The sequence below is a fragment of the Puma concolor genome, chromosome B4, assembly GCF_028749965.1.
Source record: "Puma concolor isolate L17-30 chromosome B4, mPumCon1.1.hap2, whole genome shotgun sequence".
NCBI classification, from domain to species: Eukaryota; Metazoa; Chordata; class Mammalia; order Carnivora; family Felidae; genus Puma; species Puma concolor.
Window position 1 is genome coordinate 66,714,789 of NC_141673.1, and position 27,779 is coordinate 66,742,567.

General features: G+C 48.2%; 2 protein-coding genes and 1 long non-coding RNA gene across 3 annotated transcripts; 2 read left to right on the top strand and 1 right to left on the bottom strand.

Moving 5' to 3' along the window:
* Nucleotides 1–23: 23 nt before the first annotated feature.
* On the top strand, nucleotides 24–3,471 carry LOC112870580 (tubulin alpha-1B chain). Its single transcript, XM_086713492.1, has 4 exons — nucleotides 24–162; nucleotides 1,521–1,743; nucleotides 1,890–2,038; nucleotides 2,309–3,471. The coding sequence occupies exons 1-4, from the start codon at nucleotides 160–162 to the stop codon at nucleotides 3,287–3,289; spliced, it is 1,356 nt and encodes a 451-aa protein (XP_086569618.1). The 5' UTR covers nucleotides 24–159; the 3' UTR covers nucleotides 3,290–3,471.
* Nucleotides 2,463–14,450, bottom strand: LOC147579189 (uncharacterized). The gene is made up of 4 exons (XR_015253643.1): nucleotides 14,148–14,450; nucleotides 10,335–10,468; nucleotides 7,411–7,596; nucleotides 2,463–5,702 (listed from the first exon to the last, which is right to left on the bottom strand). It is a non-coding gene; the product is annotated as an uncharacterized LOC147579189 (long non-coding RNA).
* Nucleotides 14,451–14,482: 32 nt separating this feature from the next.
* On the top strand, nucleotides 14,483–27,296 carry LMBR1L (limb development membrane protein 1 like). Its single transcript, XM_025930639.2, has 17 exons — nucleotides 14,483–14,844; nucleotides 18,251–18,335; nucleotides 19,382–19,415; nucleotides 20,442–20,581; nucleotides 20,770–20,873; nucleotides 21,680–21,806; nucleotides 22,362–22,430; nucleotides 22,571–22,635; nucleotides 22,960–23,032; nucleotides 23,124–23,207; nucleotides 23,302–23,378; nucleotides 23,924–24,001; nucleotides 24,151–24,224; nucleotides 24,448–24,538; nucleotides 24,645–24,711; nucleotides 26,331–26,492; nucleotides 26,695–27,296. The coding sequence occupies exons 1-17, from the start codon at nucleotides 14,773–14,775 to the stop codon at nucleotides 26,760–26,762; spliced, it is 1,470 nt and encodes a 489-aa protein (XP_025786424.1). The 5' UTR covers nucleotides 14,483–14,772; the 3' UTR covers nucleotides 26,763–27,296.
* The last annotated feature ends 483 nt before the right edge of the window (nucleotides 27,297–27,779 follow it).

Sequence of the window (27,779 nt, forward strand, 5' to 3'; positions counted from 1 at the left end):
CGCCTGTGCCCGCCCGCCCCTCCCCGAACCTCTACTTAAGTGGCTCCGGCACCGCCCCCGCTTCAGTGCGTTACTTACCTCGACTCTTAGCTTGTCGGGGACGGTAACCAGGACCCGGTGTCTGCTCCTGTCGCCTACGCCTGCTAACCCTTAGCCACCATGGTGAGTGGACCACTCGCGGCGCCGCCCTCGCTCTGGAAAAACGGGAAAAGCCAGCCAGGCGGTCTCGGACGGCCTTTTAGCCAGAGATCAGCGCTCCTCGTTTTGGAGAGCGAAAAGCGAGGCGAGGGTGGGAGTAGTGAGAACGGCTGGGGCATGGAAGGGGGGGGCGCATTTTCTTCTCTGTCTCTGGGAGGGGATGGCGGAGCCCCAGCTCCCCAGACCGTGGTTGGGGCTCTCAATTAGCCCTTAACTCCGGGGTGCGGTGACCCGAGACCCTACAGTCCTTTCCCGCGCGTTCCCATCCCCCCTTCCTTCCCCGGCTTTGGCGGGAGCGCGCGCGGGCTCTCCACGCCCTCACTTCCTCCTTAGCGAGAAGAGCGGAGGCGGGAAGGAGCCGGAATACAAAAGCGCACGCGCGACCGTTAGCTTCCCGCCAGGGAGCGGCGGGAGACCGCCCCTGCAGTCTGCGCGTGCGCGCTGGGGCCCTGCGCGTCCGCCACTGTAGGGCGTGTCGTCTGTTAGCCTGAATTTTTTTTTGTTTTTAACGAAAGAAAAGCTACATGTGGAGAATCCTCCGTGTCAGTGTGCTGCAGTACGCCAGCGTACTAGGATAATTTGCTCCCAACAGCTTCTAGACTCCATCTGTCCCTTGACCTATGTTAGGAATGCGTGTAGGAGCAGCTGGTGGCGGTGGGGGATTTTGAGAGAATGGAAATCGGATCTTGGTCCAGATCTGGGCTGCTGATAATCCCCTGCTGCGCCCTGACTGATGTGGGGGTGCTAGGCTAAGCCTAGCGCCTGGGGGAGCAGAAGATGGTTGGCCGAGGTAGCACCTCAGCAGACGTGGCCGCTGCGTGTGTCTGCAGCTGCGCGGTCCCGCTGGCCGCAGGCGGGCGCGGGCGCGCGCGCACACACCCTGAATTGCTCATTCATCCTGTGCCGCAAAACCCCGCCCTTTGTCCCTGTGGCCAGACATTTCCTCTGCACTGTTCTGGCCACGTGCTTCCTGTGATGGTAGCTGCCCGGAAATCTGGCCGCCTAGTCTAAAATGGAATTCTGAAGCCTGAGCACTGGATGAATGGCCTCCCCCCTATCTTGGTGCTCCAAAGGAGAAAGCTGTGACTAAGCTTTCTTGGTCTGGAACGAGACCTTCCCAATTTACAGGGTGAAAAGAAATACATTAAAAGCAATGCCGATTAAAAAGTAGTGATTCTCTCCTAGAAAAGATGTTACATTTTAACTAGTTTTAGAAGGGGAAATTTGTAAGATTGATTAAGTTATTTTGTTCTGCTTCACAGTCAAGTACTAGATTAGTTTAATGCTGATTTTTTTTTTTTTTTTAACCTACTTTTCCACAGCGTGAGTGCATCTCCATCCACGTTGGCCAGGCTGGTGTTCAGATCGGCAATGCCTGCTGGGAGCTCTATTGCCTGGAACACGGCATCCAGCCCGATGGCCAGATGCCAAGTGACAAGACCATTGGGGGAGGAGATGACTCCTTCAACACCTTCTTCAGTGAGACGGGCGCTGGCAAGCATGTGCCCAGGGCAGTGTTTGTAGACCTGGAACCCACAGTCATTGGTGAGTTGGCCTCAGTAGTAACCCAAGGGAGATCTCAGGGCTCTTGAGACAGGAGGTCTGTCGTGAGGGCTCCATTGACACCCTGGGGTGGAGCAGGTGTGTGCAGGTTGTGAGTGACGGGTGGCTGCTTTGTTTTTCTCTTCCAGATGAAGTTCGCACTGGCACCTACCGCCAGCTCTTCCATCCTGAGCAGCTCATCACGGGCAAGGAAGATGCTGCCAATAACTATGCCCGAGGGCACTACACCATCGGCAAGGAGATCATCGACCTTGTCTTGGACCGAATTCGGAAACTGGTATGTTTGTTCTCCAGAATAAAGTAAATAATGACCCTAAGGAAGACATTTGAAATACGATCTTTTCTTTTCAAACACAGAATAGAAATATAATGGAGTGAGGACAACTGGTAAATTATTCCTTGATAGGGTTTTTAAATTTTCAACTACAACATGAATTATTTGGTGTCATTTTATAAACGTCAATGAAGATATTGTAAGTGAAGAAATGCTTTGTAATTCTGGGAAGGTCTATTATAATCTGTCTTCTCTGTTCCTTTTTTCTAACAGGCCGACCAGTGCACGGGTCTTCAGGGCTTCTTGGTTTTCCACAGCTTTGGAGGGGGAACTGGTTCCGGGTTCACCTCCCTGCTGATGGAACGTCTCTCTGTCGATTATGGCAAGAAGTCCAAGCTGGAGTTCTCCATTTACCCAGCCCCCCAGGTTTCCACTGCTGTCGTTGAGCCCTACAACTCCATCCTCACTACCCACACCACCCTGGAGCACTCTGATTGTGCCTTCATGGTAGACAACGAGGCCATCTATGACATCTGTCGTAGAAACCTCGATATCGAACGCCCAACCTACACTAACCTTAACCGCCTTATTAGCCAGATTGTGTCTTCCATCACTGCTTCCCTCAGATTTGATGGAGCCCTGAATGTGGACCTGACAGAATTCCAGACCAACCTGGTGCCCTATCCCCGCATCCACTTCCCTCTGGCCACATATGCCCCTGTCATCTCTGCTGAGAAAGCCTACCATGAACAGCTTTCTGTAGCAGAGATCACCAATGCGTGCTTTGAGCCAGCCAACCAGATGGTGAAATGTGACCCTCGCCATGGTAAATACATGGCTTGCTGCCTGTTGTACCGTGGTGATGTGGTTCCCAAAGATGTCAATGCTGCCATTGCCACCATCAAGACCAAGCGCAGCATCCAGTTCGTGGATTGGTGCCCCACTGGCTTCAAAGTTGGCATTAATTACCAGCCTCCCACTGTGGTACCTGGTGGAGACCTGGCCAAAGTACAGCGAGCTGTGTGCATGCTGAGCAACACCACAGCCATTGCTGAGGCCTGGGCTCGCCTGGACCACAAGTTTGACCTGATGTATGCCAAGCGTGCCTTTGTTCACTGGTATGTGGGTGAGGGCATGGAGGAAGGAGAGTTTTCTGAGGCCCGTGAGGACATGGCTGCCCTTGAGAAGGATTATGAGGAAGTTGGTGTGGATTCTGTTGAGGGAGAGGGTGAAGAGGAAGGAGAGGAATACTAATTACCATTCCTTTCAACCCTGCAGCATGTCACACTCAGAACTTAAGCTTCAACATTAGCTGACAGGCATTAAAGCTTCTGGTTAGATTGTCTCCACTTTTAACTGTGACCATGTCTTACTTTTCCATGTGTACCTGTCAGATTTTTGCATCATGTCACAAAGTAAAGGCTTTATGAAAGGAAGTTTGACTTCTGTGCTTCTTCTAAATTGCTTTCTCCAATTCAAGATGTACTACCACTCATCTACATCTGGAAGATAGTCTGCAACAGGGTTGTAATACCAAGGATCCCACTTTCTGTGTAGCTGCCTGTATGGGGAAAAGAGCGCACTGGACTGGAAAAGCAGGAGAGCTAGATTTTGACACTGATGTGTTAATACCACCTCAGTTTCAGAATGCAGGTCAAAGGGGGGTTAGGAAAAATAACCCTTGTACAACAAAATGGCTGGCTAGATGAACATTTGACCACAAGGAGGTGAAAGCTGTTTCTAGCCCTATCCTATTGGGAGGGAGGAGTGTCAGGATCAGAATTCCTGGTGATAAAAATCCTACCATAGGGGAAAACCAAATGAGGCATGGGTATAGGAAAAACAAAGCTATGGATGTTTGCAAGAGCAGTGCTTTAGGAGACGGTGAAGTGGCAACATTGTACAGGTTAGGATAGGGTTAATAATTTACAGTACTTGGTGTAGCATACATTTTTTCTTAAGTTTATTTGCGGGGGGGGGGGGGGGGTAGGAGTGGAGGGGCAGGGACAGGAGAGAGTCCTAAGTAGGCTCAGCAGAGCCCCACACAGCTTTAACTCAAAAACAGATCATGCCTTGAGCCAAATTCAAGACTCCAATACAACCAACTGAGCTACCCAAGTGCCCCAACATACTGTACATTCTTTCAGGTATATAGTTTGGCTGCATTTAAATGACTATGGAGAAGACAGGCAAACAGGATGCAGATAGACGGTTTAGAGAAAACGTACATTTGAAATTCAGGAAGTATAGGGGCTATTAAGCTTGGCTGGAGATGTTGATCCTTGGTTTAAAGAGTAGGGAATACCAAAATTTTTCCATTTTTTTCCCTACAAATTTACAAAATAGTTCTCTACTCCTGAAAGAAATGATCTGATTTGTCACATATTTCTGAGAGAAAGCTCTCTTGGGTGGCACTGTAGACTGATAACACAATTGCAGCCACCACAGGTCTCGGGAAGGCAAATGCCAGGGCCTTAAAGTACCATGAGGAACCCTAAGCTGAATTAGTGACCAAATGGGGATTGAAGGTTTTGAGTTAGTGCTGAACTCACAAAGGAAGTCGGTTATGTGAGCCATCTGAAGACCCTCTGAAATACCCTCTCTGTTCTTTTCTGCAAAACAAGAAGGAAAAGTAGCTAGGCCAGAGCCTGGGAAACAACAACAAATCAATGTGGAGAAGAGTTTGCTCTTCAGGAAGACGGCCTGGATGGCCTAAAATCAGGGAAGTAAGCACACATTCCATAGAGCGTGTGCAGTGGTGCCTTTTCAGAGACCTGAGGCACAAGGCAGGGACAGGATAAAGCCAGAGTTTCAACTGCATCTGTTCTATTTTGAATGGGTTTTGTGTGTGTGTTGGAGGTGGGGGGTTTATATTTTTAAGAAAATTAAAAATCTAGGAGCCTGGGTGGCTCAGTCAGTTAGGCATCCAACTCTTGACTTTGGCTCATGTCATGATCTCCTGGTTTCATGAGTTTGAGCCCCACGTCAGGCTCTGTGCTAACAGCATGGGCCTGCTTAGGATTCTCTCTCTCCCTCTCTCTCTGCCACTCTCCCATTCACCCTGTCTCTGTCTCAAAATAAATAAAAAAACAAAAAAAATTGATTAAAAATGTTAAAAAAGAAAATTAAAAATCTGTAATAAATAAACCAAATGCTAAGATGACAAGCTGGTAGTAGGTATGTAGTTGTTTGCAATTTTATCTATTGCCACATAACAAATTGCCCCAAAACTTTGTGGTTTAAAATAATATATGTGTATTACTTCAGGAAGTTTCTGAGGGTCAGGAATTCGGTGGTGGTTTAGCTGGCATAATTCTGTCCCTGGATTTCTCATATAAGGTTGTAGTCAAGATGTTGACTGAGGCTGCAGTTCCCTGAATGCTTCATTGGGACTGGAAGGTTTACTTTCCAAGGTGGTTCACCTGCCCATCTTGCAAGTTGGTGCTGGTTGTTGGCAGGTGGCCTTAGTTCTTTCACCAGATGGACCTCTCTTCAATAGGGCTGCTTGAGTGTCTTTAGGACATGGGAACAGGCTTCCCCCAGAATGGGTGATCCAAGAGAGGACAAGTTGGAAACTGCAGTGTTAGGACTTAACCTTGCAACTCACACTCTCATTTCTACAATATCCTATTTGTTACACGTCAGTCCTGTTCAGTGGGGGAGAAAACTGCACATTGACAAGAGAGAAGAATCAGTGGGAGTTACATACAAACCCCTAAATCTTAACGTTTCTATAGTATAGAACAATACCACTTATATTATCCTTTTTTTCCCTGTATGCTTGATATATTTGATTTTTTAAAAGGGAGGAAGCTTGGGGTGCCTGGCTGCTTTAGTTGGAGGAGCATGTGACTCCTGATCTCAGGGTTGTGAGTTCAAGCCCCGTGTTAGGTGTAGACATCACTTAAAAATAAAATGTTGGGGCATTTGGGTGGCTCAGTTAAGTGCCTGACTCTTGATATCAGCTCAGGTCTTGATCTCAGGAACAAGCCCCACATTGGGCTCCATGCTCAGCATTGAGCCTGCTTAAGATTCTCTCCCATCCTCTCCTGCCCTTCCCCCACTCTCGTGTGCACTCTCTCAAAAAAAATTTTTTTTTAATAAGGAATAATAATTGGAACACCTGGGTGGCTGAGTCGGTTAAGCTTCTGACTTCAGCTCAGGTCATGATCTCACAGTTTGTGAGTTTGAGCCCCTTGGTGGACTCTGCACTGCCAGCATGGAGCCTGCTTCAGATTCTCTCTCTCTCTCTCTCTCTCTCTCTCTCTCAAAAATAAACATTTTCAAAAGAAAATTTAAATTTTTTTTAAATTTTAAAATAAATAAATAAAAAGGAGGAAATTTCTAGAGAGATTTTCCATTTTCTACAGTTCAAGCTCAAAATTTTTTTGTTGTCTTAATTTAAGCTATCCTTTAGAATAAACACCTCCTATCTACATTCCTCCTGGACTATCTAATCCTCTCTATACTCTAATTATGTCGTTACTGATCCAACTGGCTGCTTGAGTTCAGTATTCCCTCTGTCCCTTCTGTTCCCAATCATCTTATATGTCGAAATGATGATTAGTAGTTACAAGTACTCAAAACCTTTGGTGACATGAAGTACCAAGTGGGAGACTGGGGGAGGGAGGCAGGGGGGATGCCTATAATGAAATGCCAAGGCAGCCAGGAAATGCCACCAAGTATTCCTTTGGGGGGCACTGGGTCTGATTATCTATATCTCTGCCCTGGCAGCAAGCACAATGCCTGGCCATGATTATGGCCCATGGAATGCTCTAATGGAAGTAAAAAGACTGTTTATTTCCCCCCTAGGACAGATTCTTTATTATTCTATTCAATATCAACATTAAACCCAAGGGGTTTGTAAAATGTATTCATTCTGTTTCCAGGCCCAGGTCTCTTTAAGCATCTCCTGAGGAGTTGAGTTTCAGGGTAGAAAGGACTGGGAAACAGACTGAGACACTTGACTTTTTGTTCTGTCATTAGTCAGGGTCTCTTAACCTTCTAGGCCTATTTTCCCTTTTGCACTACAGATTCCCATTCTTCCTTTCTCAGAAGAGGGTGGTGAATAGTACAATCACATCTGGAAGGACTTGAAGTTTAGAGATGTGCATCTAAGCTTAGGAGATGAGGGGCAAGGTACCCAGGACTTGACAGCTCAACTCAGTGAGATGCCAAAGCCACTGGCAAAGGAAAATGAGCAATCTATTTAGAAAAGAAAGAGACATAAGTAAAACCCAAGAAGGGTTTACTTAGAGATGGTAAGGATGATGATGATGATAACAATAATCATAACGATCATTCACCTTAACTACATGAAGACTTTCAATTTATACCCACCCACCTTTTTTTTAAACACCAGCATGCTTAAATACCTTCACAACGCAGTATCCTTAGCCACTTTGAGGTGACCTTAAAATGAGAGGAGCCCAGTGCCTCATTTTCCTTTTTCTTTTTTTTTTTTCTTTTTCCAAATAACAGATATCATTGGCAGAGAAGAAGGGAAGTGATATCAGCCCTCTGATCAGCCTGGCCTGGTAGGACCAGAGGCCTTAAATTGCCTGCCAAAACATCAGAAGGAATAGGAGTCTTTCAGCCCTATTGTACCTTTCAGATTAAGAGACTTGAATGAGAGAGAAGAGAAAAGGGCATTTTCCCTTTCCAATCCAACAAATTCCTGGCAAATTCCTGAATGCCCTGCAGATGGCACCACTGACAACAAGTTCTCTGCCCAGAAGAGCTGAGCTCACATTTGTGAACTCTGCCCTGTCACCTTGGACCTGAGCATAAAAGATACGTAATAAACAGGAAGTGACTGACTTGGCATCCCTGGCTTGTCATTTTTTGTTCTGTCGCTTCCTAGAGGCAGCTGGGCCTCATGCTAGCCATTATGAATCAGGCAGCCACGGGATTTAGGAACTCCCATACCCCAGCTCTTAACTTCAGTTCCTGCCTCGAGGGTACTCTCCAGGGTTGGATAGATATAAAAACATGGCTTTGGGGTCAACATGTAGTAAGGGAGACTGCCAGATCAATCTGAACTGATTACTGACACAAAGTCAATAACTACCTGATGATATAGAAATTATCATGTAGATACTGATCATTGTGTTGTGAGGCCCAGCTACTGCCTCCCTGCCATCTGGTCCATAAACCAAAATAAATGTCTTTCCCCACCCATCCCTCAGCTGACCAACCCATGTCCCAAGTGACAGCTTGCTATATGTTACTATGCCCTACTGTGATGGAATCAGGCTCATCGTCTCATTCCTGCCTGGGACCTTCACTCTTCCCTCTACCTATCATAACTTTTCCAACCATAACTGCCCCCACCTCTTTGTCTAGTTAACTCATACTCTTCCTTTGATGATGGAAACTTAAGTGTTACCTCTTCAAGGACTTAAAGATTAGGTCAGGGTAGGTCAGATTTCCCATTATACATCTGAATAGAACCTTCTACTTTTCTCTTAAAGCATTGATCACATTTTGGAATTATATACTTATTTGTGTGATTATTTATTTAATTAGTATATTTTTCCCCTATCAGATTTTATAAGCTCTACATCTGTTGTGCTTACCACTATATTGCCAGTATCTAGCTTGGTGCTTAGTGCATGAATGGCACTCAACAAATATTTCAAGAATTAATTTGGGGCAAGAACAAAGATTCAAATTTTTAACTCTGAAAGCTAGAGATGACTGTCCCTCCACTGCCTTCCGTCCCCGCCTCCCCCTTTCCCAGGCCCAAAGATGCCTCTGGAAGACACCACTGTAGATAGTGACATTAAATGGAGGTGGAAGGGAAAGCTGTTCTAAAGACTCTTCGTAAATAGATCTCTTAACTCCCTCTGGCCCAGCTCGAGTGTCTTATGATACTAGCATGCAGGAGCTTCTACTCGCTCACACTGACCAAATTAACGTGTGCCAGGGGCCAAAGTGTGACCCAGCTGTCAAAACGGGCTGGTGTCACCTTAGATATTCCATCTATACATCAGGCAGGGGAGCATTCCCACCATCCTCTTCACTGGTTACCCTGCTATGCAAACTGTTTGTCCAGTACTGGGAACCTCAAAGAGGATACAGACAGGCAAGAAAGTTCCCTCTAAGAGGTGAGTGGAATGCTAAGGAGTCTTGGGTAGAGGAGTTCAGAGAACTGAGGATGTTTAGATTAGAAAAGGGAAACCCAATGAAGATCTGCTGTCCAGAAATGGCAACAGCCTTATTCCTCAAAACCCCGGAGGGCACTGCAAAGGATGGGGGAAAATATTGCAGCTTACTTTCTAATAATTAGTTAGGACCAACAATGAGCCACTATGTCATCCATGTTGTGAATGGCAAACAGGGAGAAAGAACTAAAGATTTCTAAGATCTCTTTCCATTCCCAGAATCCAGGATTTCACAAAGTTTCCTGCTATCTCTAAGCCAATCTTTCATTATGACTGTTTTCTCAAATATTTTTGGAGAGGTCAGAGATGAGTAGGGACAAAGGAACAGAATCTCTCAAAACATGTTTCTTAAACTCTTCCTCTAACGCCTGCCAACAAGTTCTCAGACCAGTGAGGACTTACCTAAAAGGAACCTCTGGTTTTCTGGCTTCCCTGGTACCTTAGATAGGAGGGCAATCCCAAAGCTGCTAGTCCATTTCTAGGAGCTGGTGCAATTTCCATCAGAGAAAGGAGGAGGTTTACAGCCTTAGCTTGGGCTGTTATAACAAATACCATAGACTAGATGGCTTATTATTTTATTTTTCATAGTTCTGGAGGCTGGGAAGTCTAAGAATTGGTGTCTGGTGAGGGCACCCTCCCTGGCTTGCCTACTTGCTATGTCCTCACAGGTCAGAGAGAGAAAGCTCTAGTCTCTTTCTCTTCTTATAAGGACACTAATTACATCAAGGGAGCTGTATTTCATTTACACATAATTACCTCTCAAAGGCCCTACCTCCTAATACCATGACATCAGTGGATTAGGGTCTAACAAAAGAATTTTTTTTGAGGTAAAATTGACTAACATTAATTTGGGACATGTAAAAACAAAATTCATGCAAAATATCATAGTCTATAGCGTTTTCACCTCAGAGCTGGATGAAATCTTCCTGAAGTCCCAGGAAGTCCTGGGCATAAAATCACCCTGAAGGTAGCAAGATTTTTTTCTGTACTTACTGTGTTCTTTCTGGGAAAATTAGGACATACAGGTAAGCAAAGAGAAAATGAAGATCACTCATAACGTGGAAAGTTTCTTGTTTAAAGAAAAGGGTAGCTTTTCCAAATTCCCCTCTCTGTCTCTCTCCTGCCCCAGTCACCTTGGGGAGCAGATGTCTCTGGTCTTCTGTCTGTGCCTCTCAAGATGCAGCTCAGCAATAAGTCTTCATCATTTGGAAGGTCAAAGGTGGCCTCAGATGTGGGCGGGGGGCACTTCCCAGGGTTCTTGAGGGTACTGAAATTCAAGTTTTAGCTTTTTTAAAAAAAATTTTCAAACATTTATTCATTTTTGAAAGACAGAGAGACAGAGCACAAATGGGGGAGGGCTAGAGAGAGAGGGAGACACAGACTCTGAAGCAGGCTCCCATCTCTGAGCTGTCAGCACAGAGCCTGAGGCAGGGCTCGAACTCACAGACCACGAGATCATGACCTGAGCCAAAGTCGGCTGCTTAACCGACTGAGGCACCCAGGCACCCCTCAAGTTTTAGCTTTCTATTACACTGAATATCTAAGCAGTATAGTAATGAAGAGACTACAGAAGTGGGGGGTATATCCACAAAGAGGCAACAGCAGAACATCCAGAAAAAGGGAAGCTTTGGAATCAGACAGGCTGAGTTCAAACCCTAGCCCAAACCTTACTATAGTTGGCCCTTGTACAAGTTAATCTCTTTAAACTGATTCCTCATCCATAAAAGAATAAAGTCTATTTTTTAGGGTCCTTTTCTCACTGAATAATCTATGAAAAGTATCTATTAGGGGCGCCTGGGTGGCTCAGTCGGTTAAGCGGCCGACTTTGGCTTGGGTCATGATCTCGCGGTCCGTGAGTTCAAGCCCCGCGTCGGGCTCTGTGCTGACAGCTCAGAGCCTGGAGCCTGTTTCAGATTCTGTGTCTCCCTCTCTCTGCCCCTCCCCCGTTCATGCTCTGTCTCTCTCTGTCTCAAAAATAAATAAACGTTAAAAAAATTAAAAAAAAAAGTATCTATTAATGTTTAGCACTTAGTGGAGGCTCAATGTGTATTAGTTCTCTTCCTTGTTATGCTTGAAGAAGTTGAAATTAACTCTCCATAATTAGTTACCCCTTCTCTACTAAGAATGGGTAACTAATATCATAGGCAGATCAAATCCATTAACACTGAGTGTTTACTATGAGAACTGCACTGAGGTTGGACAGAAAAGGATGCATCAGAAGCCAAATACAGGTTTCCAACTGTTTCCTTCCAACTTGAAGGAAAGAGGAAAGGAGAAAAAATATAAATGCAGGTAAATTTAAACAATACAAAAGATTTAAATAATAGCTCAAGATAATGTTATAGTACATATATGCCTAAGTGTTCACTGAACTAGATAGCTGAAATGATACAGACAAAAATCCCTTCAGGAAAGAATGGGAAAAAAGACATTACATTATTGGCAAGTTGAGCCTTGGAAGTAGATAGGATTTGGACAAAGTGAGATTTGGTAAGTTTAAAAAGATATTAGGGAGTGTCTTTTTGCATAGTTTTCTGAGTGGTAACTCAGTAATCTTGGAATCTCTTGCCAATTCTAAATATAGGCAGTGAAAAGACAGTTATTGGCTTCCAATGGATTTGTAAACAAGGGCTCAAAGACTTGTGAGCAAATAAATCAGATTTCCCCTGGGCTTGAAACCACTTTCTCTAGGAAGTATTCTAGATTCTCTCTATTCTGAGCTTGTCTTCTACCATGCAGTTCCAAGTTGATACGTTCATTGATATTTTGCCTTTTAAAGTTCACTTCAGTTGTACATATCTGTACATTCTAGAAGGTGATAAATCTCTAAGCAGAATCTATGTCAACCAGCTGTTGTAAGAATCAGATTTAATAGTCTGTGGCTTGGGTGATGTCACAGCACATTGTAAACTGCAAAGGACGTTGAACATTAGATTTTTAGATTTAGAAGCAATCTGAAGGGTGTTCTAGTTTTGCAAATGAGATTAAATATAGTCCAGGATGACAGTGCTAGAACTAGAACCCAGGACTTCTGATTATTAGCAATGCCTGCCATCTTTTCTCACTACATTTGTTAATATTTGAATGTCTGCATGTATTAGGTACCTGGCTAAGGGCTAAGGAAATAACTACATTCAAGACAAATGATTCTTCCCCTTTACAAGCCTATATGGAGGACAGGACAAACAAATGCAAACAAATCAAGCTATGACCATTTGTTATAAATAATATGACAAAATTAGTTTGCTTTAGATAACTTAGTGAGGGAAGACTCCTCTGGACAATTATCATTTAAGCTCAAACCTGAGATTTAAATCAGCCAGAACTGAATAGGGAAGGAGGAGGGGAAGAGGAGAGCCATCTGGGCAGAGGCAACATCAAATACAGAGCCCTAAGGAAGAAAAGAGCTTGACAATGTCCACCAGGAGTTGACCAAAGGCTGGGGTTAAGATGGTACCAAGTTGAAGCAGTAGAGAGGGGTTAGCTCATAGGTTACAACCTCAAATGCACAGCTGGGCTGACAATGTAAGTGGAAACACTGGTGAGGTGTTAGCGCTTCCCCAGTGATAAAGACTGTGAAAGACCAGAGCACATCCTGCCCCATCTATACGGTCATATGTCCTTGTTGCCCAGTTCTGCCAGATCTTCTATTTAAGAGACAGAAATCTAAATTCTTTTTTTTTTTCAACGTTTATTTATTTTTGGGACAGAGAGAGACAGAGCATGAACGGGGGAGGAGCAGAGAGAGAGGGAGACACAGAATCGGAAACAGGCTCCAGGCTCTGAGCCGTCAGCCCAGAGCCTGATGCGGGGCTCGAACTCACGGACCGCGAGATCGTGACCTGGCTGAAGTCGGACGCTTAACCGACTGTGCCACCCAGGCGCCCCTGGAAATCTAAATTCTTAAGGTGTCCTGATTTTTATAGGTTTGTTCAAATTTGTTTAAAAAAAAAAAAAACACTGGAAGCCAAACAAAACACAATATGGTTATCCCCAAAACACACTCAATAGCCCAAGCCACCTCCCTGTGCTCACTTTTCCTTCCTTGCAGCAGATCCCAGGACCCAACCAGCGATCTTCATCTCTTTGTAACTACCCCCTCTTCCCACTGATGTTCTCTCCACCCTAAGCTTAGTTGCTAAGAGGGAAATCAACTCCTTAGCTCCTCTCATTATCTTGCTGTCACCAAAGACAGATGTGTGTGTGTGTGTACACACATATATATTTGGTATGTGCACATATATACAATTACATTAATTTTATTTCCCAAGATCCTACTGCAAATCACTGGGCAAACAAAGAAGGGACAAAAATGACTTGCTCCAGAGAAGTTAACCAGGGTACAGAATTCAGCTGTTAATTCTGGCCCCTGACTTTTGCTCAGATAGTAACTGGATGCAGTCTAGGCCGTTACAATCGGGCTCTTTTTCTTCAGTGGGGGGTTTTGCAAAACTCAACCCTTCTTTTGAGTTTCCCTTCTCCAATTTAGAGGACGAGTTCAACTCCATGAAGGTGGAACTTCCCAAACAGTGCATATTCCAAGGTGGCAGGAAGAGAACTGGCATTCCATAATTGTGTGACCTTGGGCACGTGACAACTTCTCACCGTTTTCTAATCTCTAAAGTGCTAATCACACCGTCCTCTGAGGGGCTGTTGTGATGTAAAAATGAGATAGAAGTCTGTAAGGTGAGTGGCACATAGTAGGTGGTCAGCTAACATTTGACTCAGTCCCATTAAGCAACGACCCCGTGGGCATTTCCTCACAAAGTTTCAGAAGATATTTCTGTGGTTCTCTATGCAGTTTTCTTCACTATTTGCTCCAGCACACACTAGGCCTCCCACAAAAGTTACTGAGTGAAAACTCCTGGCTGCGAGGGGCCCCACCCCAACATAAACACCTTTTCGGAAAATGCTGCTACAGGCCTTGGCTTACTGGGCTGCGGTACCTTTCAGAACCCCCATGGCGCTCTCCCATCCTGCCTGGCTGGCCTGGTCCAAATGGGTCATTTAACCACGGTCAAATTAAAATCTTGGTTGCTCTGGCAGTGCGAGAAGAGACCTCCCTGAACAGCAGGAGCTGAAGGAGACAGTTGTTTAGTTTTAGAACTGGCACTGTTAGGGCCCCAAAGATCCCGCCTCTTTCCACGGGGCGAGCCTATCAGCGTTCCTTTGGCGATGAGCGGCAGCTCCTTAGGAGCCAATGAACTCAGCTCGCTGGAAGAAACTGCCCACCCCTTGTGTCGTCAGTTGGTCTCCAGTAAGATAGAACCAGCACCTGCGCTTCCTCGTAGCAGGCTTGTTGGCGGGTGTTTGCGTTAAAGTTAACTGAGGCCGGACCTTAAAGGGGAGGGAGGAGAGGGGGCCAGGGCCCTTTAAAACCAGGCGCCTGGTGCCTGCCCCTTTAAGGCGTCCGGACGACTGAATCTGAGCTCCAGATTATCCCGAGTTTCCGTCGCAGGCTGCGAGGAAAGGCTCCTTGGCTGGGTCCGGGTGCGTGGCGGCGGCGGCTTCATCCCCGCTCGTCCTCCCCGGGCCCGGAGACACCCCCGCCCCAGTCATGCTGAGCAGAGTATGGAAGCAGCTGACTACGAAGTGCTATCCGTGCGAGAGCAGCTGTTCCACGAGAGGGTTCGCGAGTGCATTGTGAGTACGGGACCCGGGCAGGAAGGGTAGGACCAAGAGGGGGAGAAGCACGGGTGTCGCGGGAGAGGGAGAAGTTCGGGTTGGAGTGCGACCACCTAGGCTCAGAGCCAGGTCCAGGGACGAGCGACCAAGGGCCCCGGCCTGACAGAAGGAAGGACTGGTGCTCCGGCTGGTGAACCCCCAGATCGGATCAGTAGGGTAGCTGCGCGGTAAACAAAGCCGCGGGTCGGTTTCCGTTCCTCCCCTCTACACGCCCCTCCCCCCGCCCGCCCTCCTGCCTCCCCCCACCCCTGCTGGGGTTCAGGGCGTGGGCCTGCGAGGCTAGTGAGTTTTATCTTCGTAGTCGGATAGTCTGAGAGGGATGGCTTTAATTGAGGGAGGGCTTGTTTGCACTACCCGCAAACTCCACTGATGTTTCACGAAAAGGGGGACGTCCAAACGCTGAACTAGATTCCAAGAAAAACTTGGGAGGTGTAGGGGTGGCATGTCAGAGGAACGGGGGACTTTGATGGGTCTCCCACTTCGGAAGAAAGGACTCTTGCTGGGAGGGATTCTGTGTAGAGATGGAGAACAATTAAGTTTTCCCCTTCTTTTCCTTCTCATTGGTGTTTGTTAGAAACCCCCACAAGCGTAGGTTCCTAGCTCCCCGGCCACGCCGGGATTTCCCCTGTGAATGTCCCTCTCCCTCCCCAGTGCTCCAGAGAGCTGCAGGCTGCGTTCCCTACTCCCTCACTGCCACCTAGAGCAACAGCTGAACCTGCCACACTGTGATGGACGCCTCACTCCTGGGCCCCAGGGGAGACCGGTGGCACTTAGGGAGCTGCATCTTCCTCAGGCCTGCTTTCAATTCTCATCCCGCCTCTATCTCCTTCCTCAGACTTCCCGAGAGTAGCCCTCACCCCCAGATACTAAATAGAAAGCAAAAAGGGAAGGTCTGGAAGAACAGAAGCCTTAATGAGAAGGGAGACCCACTGATGGGGTCATCCTTTATTTTTCACAATCTGCCCTGGGCAGCCTCAGACTGGAGGAGAGGTAAAGTGAGCCATGACATAACTAGGTCTGCTCTTATCTGTGAGGACTGAAAAATAGGGAATGTATCAGTCCACGTGTGGAACTCCAGATCAGCTTTCCTTGGGTGATCCTTAGTGGATAGTCCCACGTGGTGAGGTTGGGCATATTGTGGAGACACGCCAGGCCTTGAAACAGTGTAGGGATAGAGGCCCACATTCCTAGAGAATGGGGAGGGATGAGACCTTGGACAGAGAAGCAGCCTGCTAAATATCTCCCCCACTCTTTAGTACTGTTAGCTGAGGACATCAGTGCTGGCCAAGGGCAGCCTGAAGGCTTCTCGTGCCTCCCCCACCTGGCTCCCATGCACTGCTCTAGAGAATGACCTAGCTTCTGCTGGAACTGCGTGGAACTCCAGCCTGACCTTTTGAGCCCTCCCACCTTCCTGGCTGTTACGCAAGCCCAAGGGCAGAGAGAGCACTAGGCAGTAGAAATCTTCAGTACAATCGGAGTAACTCATTCTACTCAGCTTCCCTAATATTAAAAGCTAAAATTTTGTTCTAGATCCATTGTTCTTGGGTCTCTTTGACTTCTTCCTTCCTTGTATAGATCACTGTATGCAGATTCCCTGTAGGGTCAGCTCCTCTTGGGAACTGGAGGACCCACAAGACTGATCCTGCTTTCTTTGCTTACTTTAAAATTTTTTTTTTCAACGTTTATTTATTTTTGGGACAGAGAGAGACAGAGCATGAACGGGGGAGGGGCAGAGAGAGAGGAAGACACAGAATCGGAAACAGGCTCCAGGCTCTGAGCCATCAGCCCAGAGCCTGACGCGGGGCTCGAACTCACGGACCGCGAGATCGTGACCTGGCTGAAGTCGGACGCTTAACCGACTGCGCCACCCAGGCGCCCCTTTCTTTGCTTACTTTAAATACAATTAACATCTCATGGTGCCTGGTTGGCTCAGTGGGAAGAATGTGTAGCTCTTTTTGTTTTTAAGTTTATTTATTTATTTTGCGAGAGACAGAGACAGTGCAAGTGGGGGAGGGGCAGAGAGAGAGGGGGAGAGAGAGAGAGAGAGAGAGAATCCCAAGCAGGCTTCTCACTGCCAGCGCATAGCCCCATGTGGGGCTTGAACCCACAAGGCCATGAGCTCATGACCTGAGCCAAAAGCAAGATTCAGAGGCTTAATTGGCTGAGCCATCCAGATGCCCCAGAAGAGTGTGTAACTCTTAATCTCGGAGTTATGAGTTCAAGCCCCACATTGGGTGTAGAGATTACTTAAATTAATTTTTAAAAATGCAATAACATCTCTTCTCAAGACTCTAGCACTGATTGCAGAGCCAAGCTGACCAGTGGCTCCTTCCCCGGACAGCAGCAGATTACTTGGGGTACGGTAGGGACGCATGTATGTGCAGAGTTACCTGGCCAAGTCCTGCCATAACTGGTGATTGGAGGGCCAGTTGCCCAAGGGCACTGAGAGGCCTGGCTCCGGAGCTGGAAGTCACTTGAAGTAGGGACCAGGAATTAACAGCCTTTAAAGGGGCTGATGTGAGCCCTGGGTGTTGTATGTAATCAATGAACCACAGGAATCTACCCCAAAAACCAAGAGCACACTTTACACACTGTATCTTAGCCAATTTGACAATAAATTATATTATAAATAAATAAATACATACATAGGAAAAAAATAAAATGATTATAAAAGAAAAAATAAGTAAAAAATCAAAATCAAAAAAACAAAGGGGGGGGCGATGTGGTTCTAGAAATGTAGATTTTAGATGTTGGGCCTCAACTAAGGTCTATTCTGAGGGACAGGGGATTAAATGAGGCTCTAGTTTAGCCCAGAGCAGATCTGATCTTTCAGGGCCCCTGAATAAACACAGAGTAGAAATTCTGAAGTAGTCTAGGAACATGATTCCTACTTATTCTCTCCCGGAATTTGGATCAAAGTGGCAGCAGGGGAAGGGGAAGAGGGAGGAAGAGTGAAGGATCAGAACAATGCAGGCATCCCCTTCTTCCCTGAAACCTGCTATTCTTTCCAGTAATGTACTAGGAGTAAATTCCCTCTGGTTCTGTGGCCCATTTCAGGCATGTGTGTACGTGGATCTCTAGGAGTTTTCTCTGCCCATTTACCAACCAGGGTTCAGCTGAAGCTATTTTCTCCCAGACAAACCTTCATAGGGCTGGACGTAGTACTGTCCCCCCGTCCCCTTTCTGGTGCTTCTTAGAGGCCCCTGGGGCCCTGACCAGAAGAAAGTACTGGGGAGAAAAATGGAACCCCGGGAAGCATGGTGCCTTGTTTTGGGAAAGTGACTCCATAGAATTAACAGGCCGCAGGGGCTGTGGAATATGCTGGGGATTAGAGTTTCTCATCCCAGCTCACACTCTGCCACAGATCTCAACACTTCTGTTTGCGACACTCTACATCCTCTGCCACATCGCCCTGACCCACTTCAAGAAGCCTGCTGAGTTCACCACAGGTACGTGACTTTCCTCCCTCCTGCCTGTCCTCTGCCAGGGATCCTGTTGCCATGGGGCCAGCCTCAGGGGAATGGGCCTATGGTGCCTGCTGGGAAAGGAGAGTCAACTGTTTCGGAGCCTTTGCCTGTTTTGCTTCCCTTCCACAGGCAGGGGCAAGGTGGTATAGTGGAAAGTCTAGACAGAAGGGTCTGCAACTGATAAAGCCACTGGGCAAGTCATGTAACTTTTCTGACATTCAGTTCCATCCCCTACAAAACAGGCCTAATAGTCTCTAACCAGCTCATTGACATTGTGTGGACCAAATGAGATGGTTAATATGAAAGCCCTCTGTGAACCTAAAATGGATATTATGGCGAGTGTTACCATGGGTACAAGCTGTTCTCTCTACTAGTGCATCCACACCCAGTAACAGAGACCTGCTGACCACTGGGACCCCAGGACCTGGTGAAGGTGGACTTTCTCTTTATAGAGAGCCTAAGTGTGCTCAGATTGGAGCTTTCCTTCCCGTAGGCATTGTGCGATTCGGGTGACACACTTGCCCCAGTTCCCTCCACCTGCCTGTCCGGATCATCCTGTCCCGGCCCTAGCCTTTCCTTCCCTCCAGAAGGCTTCATGAGCCCTCACCCTAGAAGACAGTTACTCCTCAGTGTAATGCTCCTGAGGGCTTTCTCTGTGACTCTCCCCTCCCCCTCCCCTGTTTTCCCTTTGCTTAATCCAGCCACTGATGTAACCAGCCTTACAGACCAGTTGTTTCTTACGTGTTCAGCTTGCAAAGAGGAACCTGCAATGAGAGATTGTGGGGAGGGAGGGAAGTGAGAGAATTTCTGGCCTGTACTCTCTCTGCCTGGGACCACAGATCTTAAAGCTGCCACCTTGGCCAGAGAATAGGTTGTGGGTTCATAGTGTGGACTCTCCCAGAGCCTCCTGTCCAGCTCTGCCTCCGGGTAGGGAGGGGGTGGCAGGGCCCATTGCAGCACAGATGGTTCCCAGAGCTGCCCACTGATGTCCTACCTCTTCCCCTTGCCCTCCCCCCCCTCTCTCGTAGTGGATGATGAAGATGCCACAGTCAACAAGATTGCGTAAGTGTTGCTGCCTCAGCACCTGGCACCAGGAACCTTTAGAAGCTGGGATCTAGTGAGACTCCTGGAGCCAGGGGGAGAGTGAGGTGTTGTACAATGAAGAGAGGGCTTCTGCTGCCACTCCATTTCTGGCTTCTTCCGGCTTCACCCCACCCTGGAGACGCTTGGAAAAGCTGTTGTTCCTGTCTTCCTGGTTAGGCCAGGAGTTTCTGGGAGCCTCTTGGCCAGGGACTGTGATCTGGGGCCTGAGTCACCGGAAGTGGTTCCAGCTTGGCTTCACCTCCCAGTGACCATCAGGGAGGCAGTACTGCAGGGATGTAAACCAATGGAAATAGAGCAGGGGATGTGGAAGGTGGAACCGTCAAGGGCAGGGCATGCTTGGTTCTGAGAGGATAACCCTTGCTCCAGGCTGTTAATATTATTCACCAGCACATATAGGGAAAATAGAGAGATGACCCCTCCAGGTCAACAGTTTAGAGGAAGGCAACCTTCCCCTCTTGGTGGACCAACTAGATAAAAAAGTGTCTCTTCTTTTCAGCTGAGGCAGTCCTGGACACAGGCCTTGGCTATCAAGCTGGGTTTCAGCTCCTCCTTATTTTCCTTTGCGTAGTGCCTTCATGCAGGGCATAGCCATATGGGGTGACCGTGCTCTTATTTGGGCTGGAGAAGGCAAGCTCAGAAATCCACATCTCTGAGCAGAGAAGAGAAGAGAAGACAAGCCCCTTAGCTTGGCATACCTGCCATACCCAGCAGGCATGTGTAGGAGGACCACATTCCTGGAGACAGTCTGGGCAAGTGTCGTGGCAGATGACATGAATGCCTAAGGTGTTCCCATTCTTTGTGCCAGGGCTTCCTTGGAGGGGGTGTTCAGGGGGGCAGTGGTAGTGCCCTAGCTGGATGGCTCCTTCCCTCAGTCTGTCACTGCTACATGTAGTTCACAGGTGCCCATGGGGACAAATAGGGCTTCCTGGGCCAAAGGGAGTAAGTGCCCGAGCTAAGCAAGGGCACCACCCATTCTCTGCCCAGGCTCGAGCTCTGCACCTTTACCCTGGCGGTCGCCCTGGGTGCTGTCCTGCTCCTGCCCTTCTCCATTATCAGCAATGAGGTGCTGCTCTCACTGCCTCGCAACTACTATATCCAGTGGCTCAACGGCTCCCTCATCCATGGTACGTTGCTACTGGTTGCAACTTGGGGTGGGGATAGGTAACAGGTATGTTCAGACAGACACAGACAGCCTAGGCCAATTAGTCGTATATCACCCCACCCTTGCCCCCTCCTCTGCCACATGATCAGTCCCCAATGGGTCATTCCCATTCCCCCACTGACCACCTCTGCTTTTCCTTTTTTGCTCTAGGCCTCTGGAACCTCGTTTTTCTCTTCTCAAACCTGTCCCTCATCTTCCTCATGCCCTTTGCATACTTCTTCACTGAGTCTGAGGGCTTTGCTGGCTCCAGAAAGGTGAGTGGGGTTATACCCAGGCAGGAAACAGAATTGCACTCAGATGGTTCAACTGAAGAGATTTTTTTTTTTTAATTTCTTTTTTTCAACGTTTATTTATTTTTGGGACAGAGAGAGACAGAGCATGAACGGGGGAGGGGCAGAGAGAGAGGGAGACACAGAATCGGAAACAGGCTCCAGGCTCTGAGCCGTCAGCCCAGAGCCCGACGCGGGGCTCGAACTCACGGACCGCGAGATCGTGACCTGGCTGAAATCAGACGCTTAACCGACTGCGCCACCCAGGCGCCCCTCAACTGAAGAGATTTTAACAAAGACTATTGGCAGAGGTTTAGTCAGAGTTAAGGGGACCAACAAGGAGTTTGAAGTGCTACTGGCAGCAGGAAGTCATTACCACCTCTAGGCCTATGGGAGCAAAGGGAAATAGTTTCTGGAACCCACTGATACTTGAAGCTGGAAGGTGCTTCACAGCCACTGCCAAAACCATAAAGCCAAAGGTAGGAGGAAACTGAAGAAATACCCTGATCCCTCTCTTCCTATTTTCCACTCTCCTGCCTGTTCTTCCCAGAGGGCAAAGAGCTTACGTGATGCAGCCCTCAGGGGTCAGCCTCCCAGGGCAAGGCAGGATAGAGAAGGTACCTGAGGAGGGGGTTCCAGATGAAGCCTATCCTGTATAATGAATGTCCCTAGATGTTCCCTGTCTCCTGAACCCAGTCCTCTCTGGTTTCCCCAGCCAGGCTGCCATCCCCAGTGTCTCCTACCTTCCCCTGATGTTGAACCTGACCCTCATCTGTTGTCTCCTCCTATAGGGTGTCCTGGGCCGGGTCTATGAGACGGTGGTGATGTTGATGCTCCTCACCCTCCTGGTGCTGGGCATGGTGTGGGTGGCCTCGGCCATTGTGGACAACAACAAGGCCAGCAGGGAGTCACTCTATGGTGAGAGAGCCAGCTTCCTCCCCACCCTCCAGGCTGCGTGACTCTGCAGTTGGCTGATGTTCCTTTGCCTGGAACAACTGTATCCCTCTAAGGTGGAGAAGGTTGGGACCATGTTTCTTAGACTGAAGTTTCAAACAGATGGACTTCAGGCCAAGTCCAATTTGCAGGAATGATCCATTGGACCCATGCAATGATTAAAAATATAAAGGTGTCAGTTGCTGAAATGTAAAAGTTGGGAGATTTCACATTAAATATCTAGATTTGTGGCTTTTTCTGACAAGGTTGAGGATCCAGCCACACTAGACCCCAGGGACTGGGTGGGCCTAATAGCAGTTGTGTTCTTTAGATATGGCTTAAGACCTCCAGTTTGGTCCTATGACTTAGGACCCCGCTGCTTCCTGTTCTGCTGGCACTAGGCCAGCTTTCCTCATTCGTATTACTTGCCTAACCCCTATAGGCTTGTATGTGGTGTCCTTGCTAGTCTCTGAAGCTTGCTAGCTAGCCCTCAGGAAGCTGGAGGAGAGACGAGCTGACTTACTTCTTTTTGACCCTTAGACTTCTGGGAGTACTACCTCCCCTACCTCTACTCCTGCATCTCCTTTCTTGGGGTCCTGCTGCTCCTGGGTGAGTGTTCGGGGTCTTGGAGAGCATGGGTAAAGTCCATGGATCAGAGTAACCAGGATGGAAAGAGAGGGAATGGAAGGGTGGGTAGGGAAAGTGGTTGAGAGAAAGGTCTGGCAGGTAACTGGCTCCTGTCCCCACAGTGTGTACTCCACTAGGTCTCGCCCGCATGTTCTCAGTCACTGGGAAGCTACTGGTCAAGCCTCGGGTATGTAGTACTCTTTGCCCTTTGATTCCTGAAAAGCTGGGGCCAAACAGTGAGGCAGGTCTACAGTTGTGTGGTGCACACCTTGCAGAAGGTCCCAGCCTTTGCTGCCTCTTGTGCCTTTCACTTCCATCATCTGGAGCTGGTCACCAGACATGCAAGGCAGAACATAGGCAGTTGGGAGGGACTAGATAAAGCCACTGGCCGCAGGGTGATGAATGAGGGTTAGGGGAAGGAATGAGACTATGGATCCTGGGATGAGCGGGGGTCTCCTGGGCCTTTGGGACCAGGGAACCTCTGACGGTTTCCCCTTTCCCCTCCCCTCAGCTGCTGGAAGACCTGGAGGAGCAGCTGTACTGTTCAGCCTTTGAGGAGGCAGCTTTAACCCGCAGGATTTGCAGTGAGTCATGGTTCTCCCCAGATGGGATGGTGGGCATGGCTTGGACAGGGCCCTCAGGACTGGGGGGCAGCACCATCTTCTCTGCCTTCAGATCCCACCTCCTGCTGGCTGCATTTGGATATGGAGCTGCTGCACAGACAGGTCCTGGCTCTGCAGACGCAGAGGGTCCTGCTGGGTACGTAGGTTGGTAGGGATTGATACCTATGTGTCCCCAAGGAAGGTAGCCCTTCATTCTAGGCCCTTGCTAACAGCTTTCCATCCCTGTACAGAGAAGCGGCGGAAGGCTTCAGCCTGGCAGCGGAACCTGGGCTACCCCCTGGCCATGCTGTGCTTACTGGTACTGACGGTAGGTATTCCATTCCTGGTGGAGGTGAGGAATAGTCGGCTCTTGAGTACTTTAGGTCTTCTCAGGGAAGGGGGAGGAGATTCAGGGACCTGGTTATCTTCAATAATAGTGATTGCCTCTCACTGATTGCTACTTTGTGCCCTGCCCTGTACCGAGCACATCAATCCCCATTTTGTAGATAAAGAAACAGAAGCGAAGGGGTTTGCCTAAGGTCATACATGGCCACTGAGTAGTAGTCACACGGGTTTTTTTCTGGGATGAAAATAGGGGTTGAAATCTAGTCCATCCCCTCACTTACCATGTTCTGGACTTGGAAATAAGTCTTATCAGTCTGGAGGAAGAGGTACATTTTTCCCTTTGACCAGAAAGCGTGTGTCTTATAATACCCTCAAAGGTGCTCTGTTGCTAGCAACAGCCTTGAACAGTCCTACACAGCTAATGGGAAACTGAAAATGTTGGGCCAGAGTATCTGCTCTTAACATTCAGCTCTGAATACAGCTGTGGGCTGAGGCAGGAATGGAAGTCCATGACCTTGCTTCACACAGGGCCTCTCTGTGCTCATTGTGGCCATCCACATCCTGGAGCTGCTCATCGATGAGGCTGCCATGCCCCGAGGCATGCAGGTACTGGGCCACCCTCCCACCATATCTTTTGGGGAGAGCCTAAGAAAGGCTAGGGGTGAGAGACAGAAGCTGAGGCCAGAGTGAAGGCTGGGTGCTGGGTGGTGCTCCTGGTAGGGAATACTCTATAGTGACACCACTCCTTCTCTCAGGATGCCTCCCTGGGCCAGGTCTCCTTCTCCAAGCTGGGCTCCTTTGGTGCCGTCATTCAGGTTGTACTTATTTTGTATCCTTCTGGAAGCCCACCATTGCCTCTGTTCACTGGACTTGTCTCCTGGGACTGTGGTGGGAAGGTGTGGTGGGAATGTTGGGGAAGGGGGCAAGTCTTCACCAACCTGGGGTTCAGAAAGAAGATTTACTTGAAAGGAGGGTTTAGGGGAGAGGTCCATTTCCTTTGAGATGACGCTAATCCTTGGGAACTGGCCAGTTCTTCCTTAACCCAGTGGCAGTTACCTGATGATATCCTCAGTTGTGGGATTCTACAGCTCTCCACTCTTCCGGGGCCTGCGGCCCAGATGGCACGACACAGCCATGACGCAGGTAGCTGGGGGCGGGGTATAGTGGAAGCCTCCCCGGGGGCATGCATGGGTGCTAGGTGCTAGCAGCTCTGCTACCCTCACCTCCCCTTTTCCTTACTCCCACCCAGATAATTGGGAACTGTGTCTGTCTCCTGGTCCTAAGCTCAGCACTTCCTGTCTTTTCTCGAACCCTGGGTAAGTAGCAAAAGGAGGTAAAGGAATTAATTGGCTTTTTCTGAGTACCTACTCATGCTAAGCTTATACTTTCTATACATGCTGTCTCTAATTCCCACAACAAACCTTCAAGGATGTATTACCCCCATTATACAGATGGAGAAATTGAGGCCCTGTAAAACGCCTCTGTTGAGCTTCAGAGTAGTGTTGCTTCAAAGCTCATACTTCTCCCATTAGCTACATCCCATAGTCTCTCCCTTTTACTTCCATTTTTTGGTGGAGAAGCACCACTTTTCCCCAAATCTTCCTTTGGGCTGGGTCCACTAATAAACATTCTCATTTTATAAAGACAAGAAACAGAGAAGCTAATTGACTTAGCGAGTTAGACAACTAGTTTGAAGCAAGGCCAAGTCAGGCTAGAACCCTTGTCTCTTTATTATTATTATTATTATTATTATTATTATTATTATTAATGTTTATTTCTGAGAGACACAGTGAGACGGAGCATGAGCAGGGAGGGGCAGAGAGAAGGAGGCTCCAGGCTCTAGGCTCTGAGCTGTCAGCACAGAACCCGACGTGGGGCTCAAACACACGAACTGCAAGATCATGACCTGAGCTGAAGTCAGATGCTTAATCGACTGAGCCACCCAGGGGCCCCAAGAACCCTTGTTTCTTAAACCCCAGTCCAGTGCTTTTCCCCACACACTGGGGCATCAGATAATACACTCAATCCTTCTCCCATCTTTAGAGCTATGATCTAGAATTACCTGGTAAAAAGTGTTCAAAAGTATAATAGTTCCCCCCAGGGTAGTATGGGAGTTGCATAGGTCATCCCCCCATCCATCATACCATCATCCATGTCTCCTAAATGATTTAGTATTTACATCAGTTCTGTTTGGTTCTTCAGTTCGTGTTGTCTCCATTACACCATTTGTACTACTAATGCCATGGGGATTTAGTAGGACACTAGACTTGTGGCCCACTAGTTAATTCCTTACGTGGGTTGGATACAGGTAAGAATATGTTTTTAGGTAGGAGAGGGCCCCAATATTTGGACTTATGATGACACTATTATGATGGTTATGGCTCAGTAAGTGTTTGAATAGTGCCTGGCATATATATAGTGCCTTATGCGTGTTGTCCCATTTAATTCTCACAATCCCGTTATTTTCTATACTTGATAGTTAAGGACACCGAGGCACAGAAATTTAAAGAATTTGATCCTGATCACACAATTAGCTAGGGGTGGAGTTTGGATATGAACCAAAACAGCTCTGAGCCTCCACACTGCTCTGTCCCCCCAAAAAGCACTGAGTGACCAGCTTTTAGGTTCCTGGCCCAGGAACAAGTAGCAGGCCCAGGGAGCTCCTAGGGACACGTGGAGCCAGAGGGGGGCCCCATTGGAGGAGAAGATGCCAAACTCTGGAAGGGAGGTTGGAGCAAGCCTAGCTGCTGACATTTTCTTCAACATCCATGAACTCCCTCTGAGACAAGTTGAGAGTGGGAGTCATTAACGCATAGGGGAGTCCAACCTATGAATTGCAGTGTTGAGATGTGGCCACCAGGAGGCAGCAGAAAGCTGGGCTCTGAGCCAGGGAGGAGCTGGGGAGCCCACTCCCATCCTGGCCTTTGTACTTCAGGGCTCACTCGCTTTGACCTGCTGGGTGACTTTGGACGCTTCAACTGGCTGGGCAATTTCTACATCGTGTTCCTCTACAATGCAGCCTTCGCGGGCCTCACCACTCTCTGTCTGGTGAAGACCTTTACCGCAGCTGTGCGGGCAGAGCTGATCCGGGCCTTTGGTGAGAGGGAGTGTGGGGGCAGGCTAGTGGGGTGGTTGTGAGGTGGGGCCCTCTGGAACCATGATCACTTATGCAGGAGAGATGGCATGCTCTCTGCTTTGTTTGTAACGTGCCTCAGACACCCATTCTGTGGCTTGGTTTCCTTACCCCCAAGACTGGACCTATGTCCCGCTTTTGACCACCCACCCTCCCTCTTCTCCAGGGCTGGACAGATTGCCTTTGCCTGTCTCCGGTTTCCCCCGGGCATCTAGGAAGACCCAGCACCAGTGACGTCCAGCTGGGGGTGGGAGGGAGAAAACTGGACACTGCCATCTGCTGCCCAGGCCTGGAGGGACGCCCAGGAGTGGGTGGACCTCAGGACCTGGAATCTGAGAGGGTGGGTGGTAGAGGGGAGCTGAGCTGTCTGCACTGTTGCATAATCTGAGCCAGAGTTTGGGACCAGGCCCCCCTGCTTTTCCAGATTTAACTGTGGGCCTCAGCATGGGATGGGGCTGGGTGACTGGGTCTGGCTCCTGGTCCCAAATCTGTTTACACATCAATCTGCCTCACTGCTGTTCAGGGCCATGCCCGTAGCCATGTTTACATGATTTGATGTGCAATAGGGTAGGGTGGGTTCAGGGGAGGGACTGAGTTGGGGGCAGACTTGGGAGGCAGATTGTCTCCTTTGCCTCTGGCCCAGCAGAGCCTAAGCACTGTGCTATCCTGGAGGGGCTTTGGACCATCAGAGAGAGGAGGGCATAGGGAAGAAGAGACCACAACCATCAGCAATAAAGTTGATTCCAGGGTTTGCTTTGGTTTTTCAAATGGCCTGTCTCTGTCTCTGTCTCTGTGTCTGTTGAACAGCCTTATTCCCACCAGTTCTGAATCTACCAACTGAGAAAAACAGATATCCTGCCCACCATCCTTTCTCTTCCCCCTCCTTCTGCATTCTTAGTATCTTTTAGGGACTTGGGTCTAGTGTTAGGCCATACAATTAAGCAGTGGGAAGCTCCTCCTCCCTTAGCCTTGCTTAAAGCTGACTGGTCCCTTGACTCTTCCTTGTTTTCGTGGTTTGTTTCTGGGCCTTGGTTATTGGGAGGTAAGTGAGCATGAGTGTAGAAATAGAATAATTTCCCCCTATATGCACATGTCTTCAGCCCTGTCCTCCCTGACTTGACTTGGATGTAAAGTAAAAGAAGTGGCTGACTAACCAGGGTTTGTAGTTCTCAGGAAATAATGTAACTCCATCTTTCCGGAGGTTATCAGTGCCTAGAATACGATGCAAGGCCCCTGGTATGTTGCGGGGTA